This window comes from Perca flavescens, chromosome 12 (assembly GCF_004354835.1).
Source record: "Perca flavescens isolate YP-PL-M2 chromosome 12, PFLA_1.0, whole genome shotgun sequence".
NCBI lineage: Eukaryota > Metazoa > Chordata > Actinopteri > Perciformes > Percidae > Perca > Perca flavescens.
Genome location: NC_041342.1, coordinates 9,060,679 through 9,083,131, shown reverse-complemented (window position 1 = coordinate 9,083,131; position 22,453 = coordinate 9,060,679). Strand labels below are relative to the sequence as shown.

The window sequence follows — 22,453 nt, the reverse complement described above, 5'->3', positions numbered from 1 at the left end:
GCACACACACCTACTCTCTTGACTCTCGATTTACTCACATTGGTTCCATCCTCACCCCCGCTCTCTCTTTTTCTCTCTCTCTTTCTCTCTCTCTCTCTTTATCTCTTCTTCTTCTTTCTCCCTCCTCTCCCTCTCCACTGAAGTTAATTAAGTAAGGTGTATTGGCATGGGTGTATCAAAGACAATATTGCCAAAGGTTTGAGAAATAATGAAATAAAATAAATAAAAAGAGAGAGGTAAAATTAATAAAATCAAGACTAGAATTACCGCCTTGTGGTTGTATGCCTCCGCCAAACAGTCAACTTGCAGTTTCTATACTCTAATCCAGGGTTACCATATGTAGGCGTGTGGTAGCTCAACCAATGGCACACTAGTAATAAGTGTGCAAGAGTGTTTTTTGGAAATATTCTAATTAGCATGCCAAATGACCTCTTTCACAGCCATTGGCAGGACAGACAGCTATTGACGACTATTTGAATGACTTTTTCCCCATCCGCACTGCGCGAAGACCCGTCCTAGTCTGCTTCTGATTGGCTAGTAATGCAGTGCAAAGGAAAAAAAATAACACTGCTTGAGCAGGCTTAGATGATGGCATGCTTAATGCTTAACACTGATTAACAAGATACTTTTAAAATTAGAGGTCAACCGATAGTGGATTTTACCGATACCGATAGCTAGGTTGGGCCGTATTTGCTGATAACCGATTAATCGACCGATAGTATTTAGAATTGATACTGGATAAAACAGTTGACAAAATACATACATTTTTTCAAGAAAAGTCCAGACGCTTTTGCCAATAATCAAAATAATAATGTCATATTTATTGATATTACACCCACAGCAATGCTACACAAGCATGTGTGTTGTCTAAAACAGTTCTCCTACATATTTGGAGTCATCCAGTGCAAAAATAAACATAATGAGCATTATAATTCACATAAGGACAAAATATTTACATTTCTTCAAAAAAGGCCCAAATGTATGCCAAATCTCAAAACAGTGACGCCTTTCTTCTCTGTAGAACGGTTTAGAACTAGCCTGACGTGGTGCTACTCAGATTCTAGTCAGAATGTGAGTCTGAAACCGCTCCATTGGGCTGTGATTAGTCTCCATAGCAACCACTCTTTGCACAATGCATTCGTTCTAACTTCCGACTTGGATATATCATTTGTTGCGTGTAAATATCTTATATACTGTCTATGGTAAATACAAATGTGGATAACGTTAGTGATAGTGACATGCTTGCTACAGTTGCATTTCTAGTGATGAATCGGCGAAAACACGTTTTATTTCAATGAGTCATGGCTTTGTTCTAATGCCGCTGGGCACTCCCTCTCTTCACTCACTCTCTATCTTGCTCCACCATATAACGCTACCGTGCTTTTGGGCAGTTGTTGATGCTCCTCCGCTGAGGATTTTAAAATGAATGCGCTGTCGATTCTACACATCTCTATTCTCCAGCGGCAGCCACTAGACGGATCATGGACGATTTGGGTCGGACTTGCGTTCATTTTTGTCAGTGTTTAACCGCTTGAGGTTAGTTAGCCTACTACTAATGTTTAGCGTCATCTCAGCCTCGAAAGCAAACAAACATACTGTTGTGCTGTTCTTTCTCTACTAATGCAGCATCTATTCAACAAATTAATAACTTTATAATGATATGACAAAATGTACTGTATACATACTTTTTTGCTGTCGATGCTTTAAACGCGCATCTGATGTCAGCCTTCTCCGCACAGCATGTGCTCTCCGTGCAGCGCGCAGTAACACGTGTCGAAAATAAACAACATGAGGCATCAGTGATAGTTTTTATTTTGCCTCTAGAGGCCGCTATTGTAATGCATGATGCCAGCAGACCCTTCTCAGCTCTCGTGTACTGTGTAATGAATGACAGCGCGCACTACTCAGCCGCTCCAGCAACGAACGCAACCAGGAAAAACTATCGGTATGGATTTTTGCCGATAATGATAGTTCCACCAATCAACTATCGGTGCCGATTAATCGGCAAAACCGATGAATCGGTCGGCCTCTATTTAAAATGGCACGTTGTACTAAATGCTTGCTCTTGGGGGAATTACTGGAATTGTTGGGTCTTTGTAAATTATAGCGTGTGGTCTAGACATACTCTATCTGTATCAAGTGTCTTGAGATAACTTGTTATGATTTGATACTATAAATAAAATTGAATTGAATCATTTGTCATTGCATGTAGACGTTTTGCTTAACGTGTCTAAACCCCGGAAGTCATTACCTGCAATTATGGAGTTGTTTACCCAGTTTGGCTCTTTCTCAGGGTTTCAAATCAACTGGGATAAAAGCGCTGAACTTGTTACTTTAAAGTTACTAAGAACAGGTTCATGTACTTGGGGGTGACTGTTACCAGGAAACCTTGGGCGCTTTATGTCCTTTCAGCAATTAATGACCAAGTATAGCCGCCCGGCCTCACACCTTTTCCAATGTCTGCAAATCTGGCACTTTATAAAGTCTTGCTTATCTACATTTGCAGACATACCATAGATCATGCACTCGAAATGATAATTGTTAGGCCAGTAAGTGGAAAAAGCAGTGGCAATCTTATACCAGACACTAATCTGCCAAGAAACAATCAGCATAGACAGGTGGGGGGTAAAACACTTATTTTCGTAACAATCAAGTATCAAAAACTGAGGAGGACACACTGTTGGATGCTGTCCTCCTCTCCTACTCTTTCTTCAATGCCTAACAAATCTATCTCTATCTCTTTCTCTCCCTGACCCTGTCTTTCTACTTGAGCAGCACTGGTTGAAGCCTGAAAATATTGTAAACAAATTAATAACATAATTAATTACACTGGTTGGACTGTTCACCTCTGTCTCAGACTGATACCTCCGGTTCAGGCTGGTCCCCATCCTCAAAACGTGCCTTTTTCAGTCGCGGAAAATACTGTTCAATGCTCAGCAAACATTTGTGTAAGAGAAAAAACCTTACATAACATTATTTATAATAAGTTTCTTTGATTCACAGCTGCTACATATAGTGTTTTGACATCGACAACACGACTGCATTTTACCGCAAACTTGGGACTAGTTAACTTTCCAAAGCAGGCACAATCGCATGTTTGCTAAGAGTCGGGTCGGGACTCCAACATTAACACACTGACAACATTGTATTCAGAATATAAAATATTTTTATAGCACTTTCTAATGTGTGATTGTGTAAAGGTGTTCACGAGATACCAACCTTTCGTGAACTTGTGAATTTTGCCAGCCGTCTTCTCTCATTTTCATGGAGACAGACGCTGTGTATACGGAGGGGAGTGGCTATGTGCGTGTCAAATGAGTGTTCTTGTTCACTCATTTGAGAAACTGACTCCACACTGGTCTGCGGCCTTTTGTGAAATCATGTTGCTCCTATTTGAATATATATATGTTTTTAATAAAATACAAAAACCCAACTTGGTTCTAGTCTCAGTCTGTCTCATTTGTTTCAATTTACTAAACTCTGAAAACCTCTACCCTTGCTGCAAAGGAAACTTCCACGACAGAAGCATCTCAAGTTCCTGGAGTGGCCTAGCCAGTCTCCAGACCTAAACCCAATAGAAAATATTTGGAGGGAGCTGAAAGTCCGTATTGCCCAGCGACAGCCACGAAACCTGAAGGATCTGGAGAAGGTCTGTATGGAGGAGTGGGCCAAAATCCCTGCTGTAGTGTGTGCAAACCTGGTCAAGAACTACAGGAAATGTATGATCTCTGTAATTGCAAACAAAGGTTTCTGTACCCAAATATTAAGTTCTGCTTTTCTAAAATATCAAATACTTAGGTCATGCAATAAAATGCAAATTAATTACTTAAAAATCATACAATGTGATTTTCTGGATTTTTGTTTAGATTCCGTCACTCACAGTTGAAGAGTACCTATGATAAAAAAATTACAGACTTCTACATGCTTTGTAAGTGGGAAAACCTGCAAAATCGGCAGTGTATCAAATACTTGTTCTCCCCACTGTATATGGTAAAGACAGACGTTAAATGCAGTCAAGCACACTAGGAGGCATCCGCGAGGCTATTCACAGGCAGGTCACAATTTAAGTATAGGGACAAGGAGGGGCTGAGCGAATCAATGTGCTGTGCACATCTCTACAATAAAGTAAATCAATATGTTGCAGTCAACGTTGATTGTGGCGGGCCACCAAAAATAAATCTATACATGGGAAACACGGTTTCATTATAAAGGCAAATATTGGCCACGGGAAATTTTACCTGGAGATGGCAATCTCTACTTTGGTTCTGGCGATAGCTGCTGCTCTCACTGCTCCCTCAATGGCTCGATCCACCTTCTGTTTGGTCTTGGTGTTCTTCAGCAGGATCAGCTGCTTCCTGATGCCCCGGGCAAGCGCGTTGTTCTTGTACTTGCCTTCTTCCTTGGTGCCATCAGGAAAGATGGTGCAGCCGTAGCCATGGCGCTTATTGTTCAACCACTCACCTTCGTACTTCATGCCGTTAGAGCGCTCTGAGACACCAAAGCCACTGCGCTTGTCATTCTTCCACTCCCCCATGTATGACTCGGTGGTGGTGGCATCCACATTGTCCTCCAGAGGCAGGTAGTCATCGCCTGGGTCTCCGTCTCCAAAGCTAATAGTGGAGTTGGCGTCGCTTGAGCTGATGCGGCTCATGGTGGTGTCACTGTGTGCTGAGCTGCGCTTACTGGAAATGGATGAGCGCGAGTCTGATTTGCGCAATCGCTGAAGGCTGCCGAAGAGGGAGCCACGGCGAAAAAGACCCTTCTTCTTCTCTGAACCTTCTCCGTCTGAGTGGAAGTTGAGTACAAAGCCACCGCGTGTACCAGCAGGGCTGTCAGACAGGCTGTCACGCAGTACTGTACCATTACTCTGCTCACTGCGGAGGGAAGACAGTGAGGTGCGTAGGGGTGAGCGGATGACAGAGGCCATACCGTACGGAACACTTTGACGCACGCCGTAGCCATGACGCATCCCACCAGTCCACTGACCCTGGTAGGTACCTGCAGCAGAAAGGGAGAGAGAAAGGGAGGAAGGGAGAGAGACAACAGACTGTAAGTTATATGTAAAATACAGGAATAAAAAAATCTGACCGAAAGAGAGACGGCTAAGTAACAGAATCACTAATAGATTACAGAATTCCTTGAACAGAAGCATTCATGAAATACAAGACTGCAGGATGTATGGTTTGTGACTTCTGACAAGATCTTAACTATATGAGAAAAACAAACAAAAATTGCAAGATAATGCTGAAAAAACTAGTCCATGCATTTGTTACTTCAAGGCTGGACTATTGTAATTCCTTACTATCAGGTTGCTCAAATAAGTCCCTTAAGACACTGCAGACGCTGCAGCGCGTGTGCTGACAAGAACTAAGAAAAGAGATCATATTTCTCCTGTATTAGTTTCTCTGCATTGGCTTTCTGTAAAATCCAGGATTGAATTTAAAATCCTTCTCCTGACCTACAAAGCTCTTAATGGTCAGGCACCATCATATCTTAAAGAGCTCATAGGACCTTATTGTCCCACAAGAGCACTGCACTCCCAGAATGCAGAGTTACTTGTGGTTCCTGGAGTCTCTAAAAGTAGAATGGGAGCCAGAGCCTTCAGCTATCAGGCTCCTCTCCTGTGGAACCAGCTCCCAGTCTGGGTTCGGGAGGCAGATACTGTCACCACATTTAAGAGTAAACTTAAAACTCTCCTCTTTGATAAAGCTTATAGTTAGGGAGTTGCAGCATTTGCCTAGACCGGCGGGGGAGCGTGTATAGCTTCAGACACAAAACCCCTTCTCTTCTTTGCTTCTAGGCATCAGATTCATCTACTAAGCCTTATCCCTCTGAGAACAAAAGACGCACCGGCACGTCCAAACAATGTTTTTTTCAACAAGCAATATCACAAAATTTCATTTCAGACAACCTAAGACTTTGGTAAACTCATTTTAAGCACCAAAACAATTTGTACAACACATCATTACAAAAGAGATTTGAGGTATTTTAAAAAGCGAACATCCAGTGTTTCATATTGTCAAATTATCTCTTTACACTAGAAAAAATGTGGGCCTCACTGATTGGTTTCATGCAAATACCCTAAAAAGGTACATTTAAGATGTGTGAAAATACCCTTAGACCTAAGAGCTGGCTTAGGTTTGCCTTGGACCAGCCCTTAGTTATGCTGTTAAAGTTTTAGACTGCCAGGGGACTTCCGTTGACACACTGAGCTCCTCTCTCCTCTCTCTTTCCATCTGTGTGCATTTATTTCCCAGAAATGCTTGTTATTAACTTAGCTTTGGGGAGCTTATTTCCTATGTTTTCTCGCCCCGCAGTTTTCCTTGGTTTAGGGTGGCACCTAAATCATGGTTGCAGCTGTCGCCGTGGTCCTGCTTGGCACCCTGCTATGCCTGGCTATGCCCTGCTACACCCTGCAGTTCCCTGCTATTCCATGAACTACTACAACTACTATTTCTAGTCATAGTTCCACTATCTTTATTGTGACTATAATTGCCACTGTTCATCATACCCCCAACTGGCACCGCCTACCAAGAGCCTGGGTCTGTCCGAGGTTTCTTCCTAAAAAGAAGTTTTCCTCACCACTCAAAGTTTCTGCCTAAAAGGGAGTATCGGGCCATCTCTAGTTCTTTGTAAATTATAGTGTGGTCTAAACCTACTCTATCTGTAAAGTGTCTTGCGATAACTCTTGTTATGATTTGAGACTATAAATACAATTTTATATTATTGAATTGAACAGAAATTAATCAGCTATCAGCTATCATTTCATTTTTAAGCAAAAACAAAAGCATTCTCTTGTTTAAGCTTCTCAAATGTTATAATGTGCTGTTTCTTCAACATTATATATACCTAAATTGACTGACTGAATAGGGGTGTAAGAAAAAAATCAATACACTTGAATATCGCGATATTTTATTTTGCAATACTTTTTCGATTTTTTCGATTTATTTTTAAATTTTGATACTTTTTTTTTTAACGTTAAAATATATTATGTAAGACAGTGGTTCACATTTATGTTGTGTTTAAACCCCCTACCACTAGATGGCTATGCTGAGAGGCACCACTATTGTCCTTGCCTAACATTGCCTGACTTTTTGCTAGAAGCTAACAATGAAGCTATGGCTGAACTTTGGCCTACTTTAGCATATAAACCTGTGAACCACAATCCCAAACTGGAAGTTTGATTTTCTGTGTACTGAATTGTTTACCTAAAGTAATCTTCTTTGACTTTTATGAACATTGTCCTTTTTTAAATATTAGTTTTTCTAAAATTATACTTTAAAAAAATCCCTTAAGCACAGTTCGAAATATATTGCAATATATTGAATCGTGACCCATGAATTGTGATACGTATCGTATTGCCAGATTCTTGCCAATACACAGCCTGAACATCAAATAAATATATTTGTTTTTTGGAGTGCTGGTCGAACAAAACAAGACACCTATTGACATTACTTTGGGCTCCAGGAAACTGGTAATTATTTTTTCACCGTTTTCTGATGTTAATCGAAGTAAAAATCAATCATTATTCTCTACACTAAACATAATCCTAGAGCATGGCTCTTTAATAGGCTTGAAATTTTACTGGCCCGTTCACTAATTTCTATGAACTAATTAAATGAAAAGCAATTATTACATTTCATACATTATGTACATTTCCTTCAAATTCTTATTCAAATAACCTAATGACAAACAACCAGGGTTTTTCCTGCATAAAGAAAATTTTGGCATCCGCCAAAGAGGTTTTAGCCAGCGCCAAAGGAAAATCTTGAGCGCCAAAACGTCAATATTTTCCGTAGACAGCCTCTCAACCACAGCTGTGCAGCTGGCGCTGATTTGACTAGATCTGAATGCTCCGCTGTAAAGCTAGCGCTAATGGGATCTCCGTTTGCAGAGGGCTGTACCGGACTCTTCCGGTGACCATGCTGGGGATCGTCGGGGCAGCGAGAAGCTGCCGCTGACGAGCGAGAAGCTGCTGCTGACGAGCGAGAAGCTCAGTCTTCCGCCGGAGCTCTGACTGCTGTATGTCCATGGCATTAAATTAAGACCATTTCATGTGAAAACGTCTCTTGTAAATAGTAGTCCAGTTTCCTGATGTGAACGGGAGTACACATGAAAACCACAGTTTCAAGCACTTTATCGGCATTGCCCTGACTCTCAGCAGAGGCGGCCCACTCTGTCTCTCTGATGAGTCCCGTTCAAGTAACAGCGACAGTTAAAAACTGTATTTCACACTATAATTAATCCGCGGTTCACATGCATGCCCAACTGTAAGGGCGGTCCATTACACAACTGTATATTTAACATCACTGACAATTTATTGATCAATATTTCAAAATAGAACACATTACACTTCATAACGTTTTGTATTCATAATACTATTGTATTATTGTACAAATTAGCTTCAACAGTAATAGCAGTTCCTACCTAATGTAAGTCACTCCTACATTTTTCAACTTAGGGAAAAAGTTACCATTATACCCTGTTCATACTAATCAAATGATCTGGACTTTGTAGTCTGATGCGAAAGCCCCCTTCCCTTTCTGCATTTTGAATTGTTAACTGCCACCAGGATTTTTTTATTTCCTTGACATAAATTAAAACGTTTTAACCATAAATTTGTTCCTGAAAATGCAGGAAATTTAAGTCTTTGACACTTAAAATTTCCTAAATGTTCACCAGCAGATAATTCACAGCTTAAACAACACTTTACTTATGCTAGGACTGTAATAATCAATTTAACCATGCTTTTGAAACAATCTTTCCTTAGATCAACCTCACTTTTGCTACAGTCTTTTTACACGAATGACTCTGCATGACACTCTGGGCTAGATTTAATAACACTAGCGCAGTTTGCGCTGCGTCTGTTTATGCGAGTTTGGTAATAGCACACGCTATGCTTCCACATTTTGCGTAGTATTTATCAACCCTGACACCCATCAGGCAATCAGCGTCTTTCTCCGCCCACTATACCGTAAATTGCGCTGTAGCGAAGCGGTACTTGTGCTATGATATGGCTGAGTGCAGACTGCGATATTCCCACTGCTGATGCTATGACTGTTTGAAATGATCCTGCTGCCAATATTTGTAATGTAGCGAGGAGTTTAACAACTGCTGGAATGGAATGTGAACGCTGAGTGGGTGATTCAATGTCATCTTTGATTTCTTCCAGTAACTCTAATATTGCATGGCTGCTTGATCTGTAACGCTAAATGATGTTGTGTTCACTGACAAAGTGTGATTCTTGTGTTAAAAATATTTTCAGCCTCGCCTATGTCTTCGTCTTGCTCAAATTACTGTTGCCATTTCACCAGCGGCATAAAGGTCTGCGAGGAAACTCGATTGCGGCTGGTTTAGATCTGCTTTTAAGAGGCGGAGAATTTCCCCCGCAGAATAGAGACGCGCTCTTACTGACAGTCTTTGTAAATACCACAGAATATATAATTAGGCGCACTTTGCGCTTATCCTCCCACCTTTTTGGGTGGAACTCCCACTTTCCCCACGAACGCATATTGAAAGCGCAACTTGTCTCTTCTCGCTCATGTGGCAGACAATCTGCGGTTTTACCCAAGTGCGCCCTGTTTGTAAATAGCCCGCATTGGTTACGTCCGTCTTTGCGACCAAATAGCGCCTGGAAACAAGCGCAAAAGGCTTGATAAATCTAGCCCTCTAAATCTGTGCACATCACTACATTTGAAGATGGGCAATCCCACTCACTCTGCTGGCTCTCTTTTTAAATTCCTTCCCCCTGTGCAATCTTTCACCATCTGAAATGGTTCATATCCTGACAATGTTTTGGCTGTGTGCAGATGCACAAGTTTGTAGTGCCAGCAATCTACTTGCTTTCTTTTTCTTTTGTTTGTATGTGTTTTTCATTTCTATCGGTTTCAATAACTTCTTCTTTACCTTGGCTTATGTCTTCTTTTTTATCAACAACATGAGCAACATCCTGATTGGACTGCCTATAGTACTGCTACATTATCTAGGACTGTCCAGTTTTCTGTGATTAAAAAGATAATGAGGTCACTCTTCAAATTAAACTTTCAAATGTGAATTTGCAGTGAGAGAAAATGCTTCAAAACTAGCAACTATGTAAAAATAACTTTATTAGGTTATCACACATATATTTTTCGTGGCATTTATGTTAGCCACTAACTAGTCCTTTATCAACGACGTTTCATTTACAGGATTGTTCCGGTGCCGCCGGAGGTTCAGCCGGATGTCCCTCATTTTTGTCTGGACGTCCCTCACGTTCCGCTTTCTTTGTGTTGGCGCCGCCCAAGACGATTCTGATTGGTTTAAAGAAATGCCAATAAACCAGAGCACGTTTTTCTCCTAACCAGGACTGTTGTGTGGACTAGCCAGACCTTCCTCCGCAGCACTGGAGATAGGTCTGGCAACGCAAGACTAGCCACTAACAACATTTTTTAGTCCAGAATGGCCAGAGATCTGGTCACAATTATTTTATAACTAAATTTAAAGGGATCCTAATTGACCACTGTATTGACCGTTAAAAAATATATATCATAAAAATTTGGTGGTGCCTCGAATCAGTGCTGGAGGGGCTGTGGCCTGGTGGAAAGTTAAACTGACCTCTGAGAGAAAGAAATACATGTAGCCACAGACAAAGGATTTGTGGCCTACGTCACAAAGCTACAGCCTGAGCACCCTTTCTCAAAGAGATGGGCCTGCAAGTACTTTCAGAAGTCCTTTCACTTCACACTTCCATGTGAAAAAGTGTGAGGGAAAGACCCATGAGAGAAAGAGCCTTGCAATGGCCGGAAGTCTAAAAAACACTGAATTCCCATTGGCTAAGCGGAACCTGAACTCAGCGTGAATCAATGTCCAGTGGCCAGAATATAAAACTCCCCGTTAATTTTGCTGGTCGAGTGAGCTGTTCTGTATCCGTCGTGATACAAGGGATCCTGCCGGGCCACTGAACCTCAGTGTCCCACCAACTCTGCAGAGAGGGAAATTAACCTCTTTTTCCAAGGAAAAGTCAGGACATCGCACTTTTCTTTTTGCAATTTTCCTTTAAAAATAAAAGGAAACTTGTTTCAGGGAGATAAAAACTACTCTGGGCTTAGTTTCCAAGTAATCTTATCAAAAAGGCTCAAGATGCTGCAAATTTAATATGAAAATGTCTAGTGGATTTATGACACAAAATAATAATTAACAATTGAATGAATCAAATTTGAACATATCTGTCAGTATCTGGTTAATGTTTACATTGTAAAAAGTCAATTTTCCATCCTGGCCTTAAGGTTTGATATAGTAACTTTATATTGCACTTACAATAACAAGCCTAGCTATCCTCAAGAAGAACTGAGCAGCAGCCCCATCCGTTGCAGAGAGCAGACAGGATTGAAACAGCAGCAGCTTTTATCGACTTCAGAGTGAAAAATCTTAACAGCGTTCTTTGATGTCAAAATGTGTACAGGTTGGCAGGACGGTCTGAATTGTATTGCATGGTCTTTCGCAGGCATTCAAAATCAGAGGTGGAAAGTAACAAAATACATTTACTCACGTTACTGTATTGAGTAGTTTTGTTGTGTATTTTGTATTTTTCAAGTAGTTTTTAAAATTGGTAATTTAAAATGTACTTGATTACGTTTTGAGTGAAGTATTGTATTTCACTACATTACAAATCCCATCTGTTACGGAGTGAGTAAAAAAAAAAAAAAAAAAAAAAAAAAAAAAAACTTAGACTAAAGAAAACCGAAAGGAAGAAAAAATATCGCGCCCGGAACCACTACAGTGGCGAATGATAAGTATCTAGGATGCCTACCAGGTAGCCAAGTCTTTCTGTAGGAGATTGAGAACGAGATGGTGGTGGATCAGGCGAGCGACGACGGTTCAGAGACTGTTTCAGTAGAAATGCTAGCTGAAACATCGAATTCTGCTGCCCAAAACGACAAAAATCCTTGGCCACATTTGAAAGTCTGTTTTTCATTTAAATTCAAGAGGGCCAATAATATCATCATGCAATGCCAGATGTGCCTGCCAAAGATGACTGAATTGGCAGCATTCAATAACTCCACATCTAATCTGCAGAAGCATGTTTTGGTAAGTATTTGTGCATTGGTACTTCAAATGAAGTTTTCATTACTAATAGCAAATTGCCAATTAGCAAAACAACATGTTTCGTGGCATTGCTAATTTTTGTCTAGCACTAGCAACCCGTAGAACAACGTATGTAGGACACTGGCTAGATTAATTCACATACATCTAATTAGCTCATACGGGCTACTTAGGTGTGTAGAAGCTAGCTGCTAGTCTGAGCTGTGAACATTAGTCTCGGTTGAACAAATAGGCTGTGCACCACCGAAATTGTCACCGGTTTGAATGTAAACAAGCCTTTGAATTTACAGACATCAAATGTATCAGCAGTGTGAATGGTAAAGGGAGAGTTCAGTTTTTTTGGAAAGAATTGTAGCATGAGGCACTTTGCCTGCTGTGATTGTAACTAAGTAACTTTTACATTTTAAATGAACTACTTATTACTTTAGTAATTTTTCAGATAGGTAATTTCACTTGTACTTGAGTAATATTTCATCAAAGTATTGGTACTTTTACTTGAGTACAATATTTTAGTACTTTTTCACTTCTGTCCAAAATAAAATGAAAGACCTGCATTTTTGCCAGACTGTCTGACGACTGACGCAGTGTGTGTGTGAATTTAACCGTCTATTAGGGCTGAACGATTAATTGCATTTGCAATAATATCGCGATATGTTAAAATGCGATTTCCTAATCGCAAAGGTCACATGACTCGCGAGAGCAAACCAGTTTGCACTCCGCAGAGAAAGCATCAACTTGGCACACTAACGCTACCTTGAGCTGATTTCTGTCATTCAAACAACTGAGTTGAAGTTTAAAACTTTTACAGCCATTTTAATAAAATGAAGGGTTTTGTTCGGGCTCGAGTCCAGAGTACATGCAGTTAATGGATACAGGCATGCAGAACTGAAGGCTCGGTTGGCAACGATTAGCTCTGGTTAGCTCCGGTTGGCAGTTAACTCCATTATAAAGATATGGAGTGGAGGAGCTGCCACTGAGAGGGGTAACAATCAGACTGATAAAATGACGTTTGGGGAGCTTTCACAGCAGCGTGACGGCAGTGTTTCAACGGTTTTATTAGTACAGTTAATCCCACAGCAAGAACACTAGCAACTAACGTAACAATAGCTCTGGGTGTCATGCACACGGCACGCAACTTCACAAGGAGGAGGGGCTGGAGGCAGCTCCTCTCTGTGCGCTGTAAAAAAAATACACCATTGTGTGTGTATATATGTATATATATACAGTACAGGCCAAAAGTTTGGACACACCTTCTCATTCAATGAGTTTCCTTTTTATTTTCATGACTATTTACATTGTAGTCTCACTGAAGGCATCACAACTATGAATAAACACATATGGAATTATGTACTTAAGAAAAAAGTGTGAAATAACTGAAAACATGTCTTATATTTTAGATTCTTCTAAGTAGCCACCCTTTGCTTTTTTTTATTAATAAGGGAACAAATTCCACTAATTAACCTTGACAAAGCACACCTGTGAAGTGAAAAGCATTTCAGGTGACTACCTCATGAAACTCATTGAGAGAACACCAAGGGTTTGCAGAGTTATCAAAAAAAGCAAAGGGTGGCTACATATACACATACATACATACATATATATATATATATATACACATATATATATATATATATATATATATATATATATATATATATATATATATATATATATATATATATATATATATATATATATATATATATATATATATATATATATATATATATATATATATATATATATATATATATATATATATATATATATATATATATATATATATATATATACACACACACACACACACACACACACACAGTATCTCACAAAAATGAGTACACCCCTCACATTTTAGTAAATATTTCATTATATCTTTTAATGGGACAACACTGAAGAAATGACACTTTGCTACAATGTAAAGTATTAAGTTTACAGCTTGTATACCAGTGTAAATGTGCAGTCCCCTCAAAATAACTCAACATACAGCCATTAATGTCTAAACCACTGGCAACAAAAGTCAGTACACCCCTATGTTAAATTCCCATAGAGGCAGGCAGATTTTTATTTTTAAAGGCCAGTTATTTCATGGATCCTGGATACTATGCATCCTGATAAAGTTCCCTTGGCCTTTGGAATTAAAATAGCCCCATCATCACATGCCCTTCACCATACCTAGAGATTGGCATGGGGTAGATTCCATAAAATCATCTCTCTATCATCTCTTTATCAGGATGCATAGTATCCAGGATACTATGCATCCTGATAAAGTTCCCCTGGTCTTTGGAATTAAAATAGCCCCACATCATCACATACCCTTCACCATACCTAGAGACTGGCATGGTTTTATGTCAGTTAGCCTAATAGCTAGTTTGATTTGCATTGAGAGATGATTTTATGGAAAGTACCCCATGCCAATCTCTAGGTATGGTGAAGGGCATGTGATGATGTGGGCTATTTTAATTCCAAAGGCCAAGGGAACTTTATCAGGATGCATAGTATCCTGGATCCATGAAATAACTGGCCTTTAAAAATAAAAATTTGCCTGCCTCTATGGGAATTTAACATAGGGGTGTACCGACTTTTGTTGTCAGCGGTTTAGACATATAGCCATTAATGTCTAAACCGCCTCTATGGGAATTTAACATAGGGGTGTACCGACTTTTGTTGTCAGCGGTTTAGACATTAATGGCTATATGTTGAGTTATTTTGAGGGGACTGCACATTTACACTGTTATACAAGCTGTAAACTTAATACTTTACATTGTAGCAAAGTGTCATTTCTTCAGTGTTGTCCCATTAAAACATATAATGAAATATTTACTAAAATGTGAGCGGTGTACTCACTTTTGTGAGATACTGTATATATACTATATTTTTAATTATTTAACTGTCTAGTAAAGTTCAAAGACAGTGTTTAAAAAGTGCAATCCACATGTTTACATATGTTTATTACAGTAAATAATTAAATAATCTAAATACTAATAAGTGTGGTAAAGCCACATATTTGCTTTTCTATTTCTGTAATCTGCACTTTAGTTTGTGTGATTTGTTTCTGACTTTCATATGAATGTTTTCACCAAGCTTGGTCAGTGCTCAATATACTACTGTGATTGAAGTAGTTAAATAAAAGATGTCATTCATATAAATTCATGCATCACCTAATTTCATCATCACATACAGGCCTGGCCCTGACCCGGGGCCTGTTTCACAAAAGCAGAATATATAAATCCAGGATAACTGATAAAGCGAGGCTTGACCTAGTCTAATCTGTGCATCCTGGCTTGGTGCGTTTCACAAAGGCCAAGCCAGGCAGAGGAGGAGCGACTAGGTCGAGCCAGGCTGAACTAATTCAGATAGATGCGCGTCCACGGATTTCCTCAAAAGACCGCGAGGTCGATCACAGATTTACTGATGCCAAAATGGAGAATACGCATTGTTCATACTTTATACAGAGTGAGCAGCAGCTTCTTGTGGAAGTATGATGACGTGAAACACATTATTTGAATAAAAAGAAAATAACACGGCCGCTGTAACGAAACAGCGAGAGAAAGTGTAGCAGACGATCACGGACCGACTGAATGCATAAGCAGCCTAAATATATACATTAACTGACCACTGCTCTGAATGGAAACCGTCATAATCCTACCATTCAATGATTAGGCTACTAATCATTTGCACAAATTAACAATTGTACTCTTTGCCTTAAAAGTAAGCAGAAGATAACTCAGGAAATTTACCATGAAGATCCATTTTCTAAAAACGCTAGAATATGAAGCGTAAATATCTCTTTTCACTCTGTTCTTCCCTCTCTCTCATTGGCTAAAATATTAATTTCCTAAGTCATATTAACTTCCACTACTCGCTTTTAATGCAAAGTGTACAGGTGTTCGTTTTTGCAAATGACAAGTGACACATTGAATGGTTTCATTTAAGAGCAGTAGTTCATAAATGTATATTTTTAGACTATCATTTAGTCGGTCCGCTATTATCTGTCACGCTTTTTCTCGCGTTTTTTTATTTTTTATAGAGGACGAGTTTCCTTCTCTACATATTATATGCCTTGCTCCCTGGTATATATGGACATAGAAAATAAAGACACTGAAGAAATTGCACTGTAAAATCTAGAAACTATAAAGATAATAAAGTGATAAATTCCATGCACACTATAAACATGAATGGAACAGAGTATATTCATCAGTTATTTCCCCCCAGGCAAAATATAAGGTCAAAAACCATTAAGGTGTCCTCTTCCTGTTGTTACATGATTGTACAGTAGCCTACATCACTAGATAGTTACTGGTCCAGTGAACTAAGTCTATAATTTGGGAGGATTGTACAGTTAGGATATGTTCTTAAAATTGTACAATCCTCCCAAATTATAGTCCCAGTTTACTGGACAACACAAATTGTGAGCTAAGAATGCCAAATACAATGCACATGGCAGCAGAACAAACATGATCCTTATTGTTAAAGAAAAAAAAATTATAAACTAAAATAATTTAAGGTGCATTGGGGAACTATAGAAATGTACAGCATTGTATGTATTGCCCTTAGTAACAGACTTCATTTAAAACTCATTTGAAATTTTATCAGCCTTTTCTAATTATCTCAACAACTACCATAATATATTCATCAAACTTCTTACAACAATATGAACAGCAGTCTTCATACAGCAATATAACAGTAACAATGACAAATTTATAATTATAAAAAAAAAACAATGGTCACAACTTTAAATAATAACAGTACTCAAATGAACAGCAATATGCATCTGTTGTATTTTAATCCAGGCTGATAATAAAAGGGTAAAACCACTGCTGAGTGAACAGGAAAGGTTCCAGGATTAAATAAATCCTGGCTGTTAGCCTGGTCAGGACCAGGCTAGCGGCACAGAATAAATCTCCATGGTGATTTATGTGCCTCTGCTTTCGTGAAACCGAGTCAAGGCTAAATTCATCCAGGATAACCAGGAAATCCCGGCTTAATCCCTTATCTTGGTTTTGTGAAACAGGCCCCCGTTCCTTCTGGAAAGCCGTGCCTGTGTTTGGATCTCTCCTCCGTGCAGCCCCGCCCCCATTCACTCACACACGGCAACATGGAGAGACACAGCGCCGCCGGTCCAAACTATATATAGTGTATCGCCATTCAGCGTTACGGCAATGTGAGGAAAAATTTGCTGGTGCACCTAAATAAAAAAAGTTAGGCGCACCAGTGCAACCAAGGCAAAAAGTTAGTGTGGAGCCCTGCCTCTGCCTCTTCCGCCAACTTGTCCGCATCTCTGATCAGACCTTCAGCATTTGCCCATTCTAACCGACGAGCTAATGTTAGCTTGTTAGTAGCACTGTGCGAGACGTTATGTTTTCTTTCCTGACAACTGATTGATTTGTGCCCGAGCTTGGATGTTTAGGCCAGAGCTTGCTCACCATGTCCATGGATTTATAATAATATAATACACCGTGTTACACCGTTATTATACATCCATGTGTCTCTTAATATATACTGTACACACACACACACACACACACACACACACACACACACACACACACACACACACACACACACAAAAACATTTATTTACGATGTTACAGTATTTATTTAATCCTAGGAAAGGTCAAGAAATAATTTAAGACCTTTGTAAACGAAATGTAATACTTTGTGAAAGAAATGTTAGACTTTTAATATTCAATTTAAGACTTTTTTAAAGACTTTTAAGACCCCGTGGGCACCCTGTTTATCAAATCGCCTGAAAACGACACCAGGCTGCTAAAGTATAACCATACAGACTTCTACAAACATCAGACTGCTTGTAAACACAACATTTCTCCGTTCTTAGCTGAGATGGACAACATAGTGCTGCATAAATTAACTAGTGGCTAGCGGAGATTCAGCTAGTGTTGTCCACGAGGCCAGATGAAAACCCAAAAACAAAGAAATAGCAGAATCTATGTCATTCCTTGCTTAACATATATAACGTTGTTAGTATTAACAGAATAACCATATAATCACTTAGATAGATGTGTTTTGAAAAGCAAACTATATCATTGCTTAGAGTGTGTGTTGAAACCCCAAAAAAATAACATATCTTGCTTATATATTAATCTGTTTTTGCTCATATATTAATCTGTCTTTTGCTTACATACTGATCTGTTTTTGCATTTTATGACAGAAAGAGCTCTCGTTGAGAAAATGTGAAGAGTGTAGGAAAGCACCTAGACAGATTAGAAGAGCACAGGCAGGAGCTGCGGCCTTGACGGGTGCATGCAGCTGTGTGTCATGAGGTTCATTACTGTAACGTTATTTGTGAAGTGTTTCCTACATTACCTTACAAGGATACCTTTTGATAATTTTGGGAGGAGTAAAATGTTTTTCGTGTATAAATATGAGTGTTTTTGCCGAGTAGCAGCCCCTTTTGGTTGCCTTTTGGTTGCCTTTTGAGCACTTCTGGGTAGAGGTCGACCGATTCATCGGTTTTGCCGATTAATCAGCACCGATAGTTGATTGGTGATAACTATTGTTATCGGCAAAAATCCATGCCGATAGTTTTTCCTGGTTGCGTCCGTTGCTGGAGCGGCTGAGAAGCGCACGCTGTCATTCATTACACAGTACACAAGAGCTGAGAAGGGTCTGCTGGCATCAGGCATTACAATAGCGGCCTCTAGAGGCAAAATAAAAACTATCACTGATGCCTCATGTTGTTTATTTTCGACACGTGTTACTGCGCGCTGCACGGAGAGAACTTGCTGTGCGGAGAAGGCTGACATCAGATGCTCGTTTAAAGCATCGACAGCAAAAAGGTTTGTTATATCATTATAAAGTTATTCATTTGTTGAATAGATGCTGCATTAATAGAGAAAGAACAGCACAACAGTACGTTTGTTTGCTTTCTAGGCTGAGATGACGCTAAACATTAGCAGTAGGCTAACTAACCTCAAGCGGTTAAAACACTGACAAAAATGAATGCAAGTCCGACCCAAATCGTCCACGATCCGTCTAGTGGCTACCGCTGGAGAATTGAGATGTGTAGAATAGACAGCGCATTCATTTTAAAATCCTCAGCGGAGGAGCATCAACAACTGCCCGAAGTTAAGAAGCAAGATAGAGAGAGACTGGAGAGAGAGAGCGTTATATGGTGGAGAGACATAGAGAGAGACTGGAGAGAGAGAGCGTTATTATGGTGGAGAGACATAGAGAGAGACTGAAGAGAGGGAGCGTTATATGGTGGAGAGACATAGATAGATAGAGACTGAAGAGAGGGAGCGCCGGCGCTAGAACAAAGCCGTGAATCAGAGAAATAAAACGTGTTTTCGCTGATTCATCTCTAGAAATGCGACTGTAGCGAGCATGTCACTATCATTAACGTTATCCACATTTATATTTACACGCAATAAATGATATATCCAGCTTCAAAAAAAGTCTAAAAGTCGGAAGTTAGAATGAATCATTGACATATACTGTATATAAATGAATGCACATTGACATGTGAATGCATTGTGCAAAGAGTGGTTGCTATGGAGACGATACACAGTGTTGAGTTCCGTTGCTCTGATTGGTTGTAGGTCTATCCAATGAAGGCAGAGGCATTTTTTTTCCTGGTTCTGTTGGAACACGCCCCATAATCACAGCCCAATGGAGCGGTTTCAGACTCATATTCTGACTAGAATCTGAGTAGGACCACGTCAGGCTAGTTCTAAACCGTTCTACTGAGAAGAATGGCGTCACTGTTTTGAGATTTGGCATACATTTGGGCCTTTTTTGAAGAAATGTAAATAGTTTGTCCTTTATATGAATTATAATGCTCATTATGTTTATTTTTGCACTGGATGACTCCAAATATGTAGGAGAACTGTTTTAGACAACACACATGCTTGTGTAGCATTGCTGTGGGTGTAATATCAAATATGACATTATATTTTTATTGGCAAAAGCGTCTGGACTTTTTTTGAAAAAATGTATGTATTTTGTCAACTGTTTTATCCAGTATCAATTCTAAATACTATCGGTCGATTAATCGGTTATTGGCAAATACGGCCCAACCTAGCTATCGGTATCGGTAAAATCCACTATCGGTCGACCTCTACTTTTGGGTCCCTTTTGGGTCCCTTTTTGGGTCCCTTTTGGGCTCCCTTCGGGCTCTTTTACCCGAACGCTTTATGTGGCATCGGGATGCTATGAAGCCTTCTCCATCTACCCTTGCACTTTCTGTTGCATTGGGAAAGATTCATTATGCCCCTCTCAGCTGTACAGGGGTTCCCTTGCGCTCGCTGAGTGTAAGGGAGGAAAAGAAAAAGAAAAAAGACTATATCTGAGAAGCGGCTTCGAATTAAACAACACAGATGGTGCGTTCACTCGCAGCTGCCATTGTCGGAATTAAACAACACAGACGGTGCGTTCACTTGCAGCTGCCGTTGTCGAAATTAAACAACACAGACGGTGCATTCACTTGCAGCTGCCATTGTCGGAATTAAACAACACAGATTCACTTAAAACAGGTAGCCTTGTGGTGCATTCACAGTAATTGTAAAATACCCTTTTCCCATCTGGGGTTCAACAGCAATTTACTGGTGAAATAAGTTATTGTTATAGTTATTACATTATTATTAAATCTTTAATTTTGACCATGGCCTTAGCAATAAACAAGTCACTGACTGTTGTTTACTACCCTTATTTTTTTCTTCTTCTTTTTTTTTTTACTTCATTGAAAAGTACTGGTTCAGGCACCGTTTAGGCACCGGCACCGTTTTAAAAGTATCGATTTAGCACCGGAATCGAATACGATACCCAACCCTAGACACCAGAGAGGAGATTACCTGCACTCTTATGAGTGTGGGAGACACAGAGCCAGGAGGAAAAGGGAAGCAGCTTTAAATACCTCTGTTAGAGCGGAGGCTTTATCTTTATTTTTATTTTGTAGAGGACCACTTGCTTTTAATTTCGGCTTTTGTCACAAAATAATAAAAACCACCTGAGTCCGACTTTGGACTAGGAGAGCCAACTTTTGCCAGTTCCTTATTTTTCTCTGGGATCGTCTTGCCCACTGTCAAGCGGGGAGGGTTTCCCCCCTTACGGGGGTTAGTGACTCCTCTTTAACCGCCCGTGGACAGTTGCCTCCCGGCGGGGATCGACTTGGTCACGCAGACCTCCTGTTATCTCCTAGTGGGAGTGCATTTCCCTATCCGGCGGCCTGGTCAGAGCCTCTGAGCATCCCCCTCTCTCAGTCCGGAGACCAAGAAGGGCAAGGCGGGCGTCCTTGAGAAGGAAGGGACCTCCGATGACCCTGGGAGGACGGCTGAGACCGTGAGTACTAAAGAAAAATCATTGGTTTTAAAGATCCCCTCGGGCAGTGCTTGTCCTATACAAGGGGATAAGAGCCCGTATTTTTGGTGACGTCTGGTGTAGTGTGTACCTAACCTCTTGTCTCGCCTTCGGGTTCCCTGATCCGGACGAGGGCTTCTCCTTAGACGGAGAGCGTGTGTGTCTGGCATTCGTCCGTACGGCAGAAGAGGGCACTAGAAGGGCCGGGGGTTTGCTGAGGGGAAGGCAATAAAAAGGGGTTGGCTCGGCCACAGCAAGCGACGCGACGCCTCAGCGAACTGCCACTCCGGTCGACACTAGAACCTTAATCCCGACAAAACTTTCAGTGAATTTCAGCAGGGCTCCAGACTGCAACCAAATGGTCTCATTTTGAGACCATTTTTTGAGACTGTGCAAGTATTTTTACAACTACTCGCACATGTGCAAAATCTGTCGACTTTTTTTATTTCATGTTAAAAAAACAAGGAGAGAGCGAGTCTGCCAGATTTGGCCAACGTGTGTAAAAGGGGGAGGGTCTGTGAGCCGGGGTATGATCTGTCCGCCCCGGTTCAACCAAGGCAACAGTTGCGTTTGTAGCAGAAACACATTTTGACAAGACTATTGTAAAAAAAGTCGAGATTGCGCCCAGCAGGACAACAGACTTTTGCTATGAGCGCTCCACTTCTCGTCTCCAGTGGCGCGTGCCAGCTGCTGACTGCTTGAGTGATATGTGAGCGCGCATTTCAAACCACTTTTTACCTAATCGGTTTTCATACAATAGGAGCTTTACACACAACCTTAACACAGCTGGTTAACACTAGTCATTTGTAATAATGGTGGAGGTTGTCTGTGATCTTAATCCCGTGCGAATCAGTGATGTCTGTAATTTGAAAATAAAAATTAATTCAAGATTTTCATTTAAACAAGTCAATGTTAACAACACATTTGAGTTATTCGATAAAATCGATTTATCGCCCAGCCCTAACTTAGCCACTGATGCTGACGGTAGCATTAGCAACTAAACTTGACATGCCACACTGGAGGAGTAAAAATTGAGTAAATCTACCAGTGACAG

At 40.2% G+C, this 22,453-nt stretch overlaps 1 protein-coding gene across 1 annotated transcript in view; it reads right to left on the bottom strand.

Annotated features, from left to right (window-relative positions):
• LOC114564922 (junctophilin-1) overlaps positions 1 to 22,453 on the bottom strand; it is a 125,957-nt gene that overhangs the window by 80,843 nt on the left and 22,661 nt on the right. Inside the window, exon 2 of the mRNA XM_028592601.1 lies at positions 4,239 to 4,998. Coding sequence (XP_028448402.1) covers positions 4,239 to 4,998 — 760 coding nt within the window. The remainder of the gene's footprint in view (positions 1 to 4,238; positions 4,999 to 22,453) is intronic.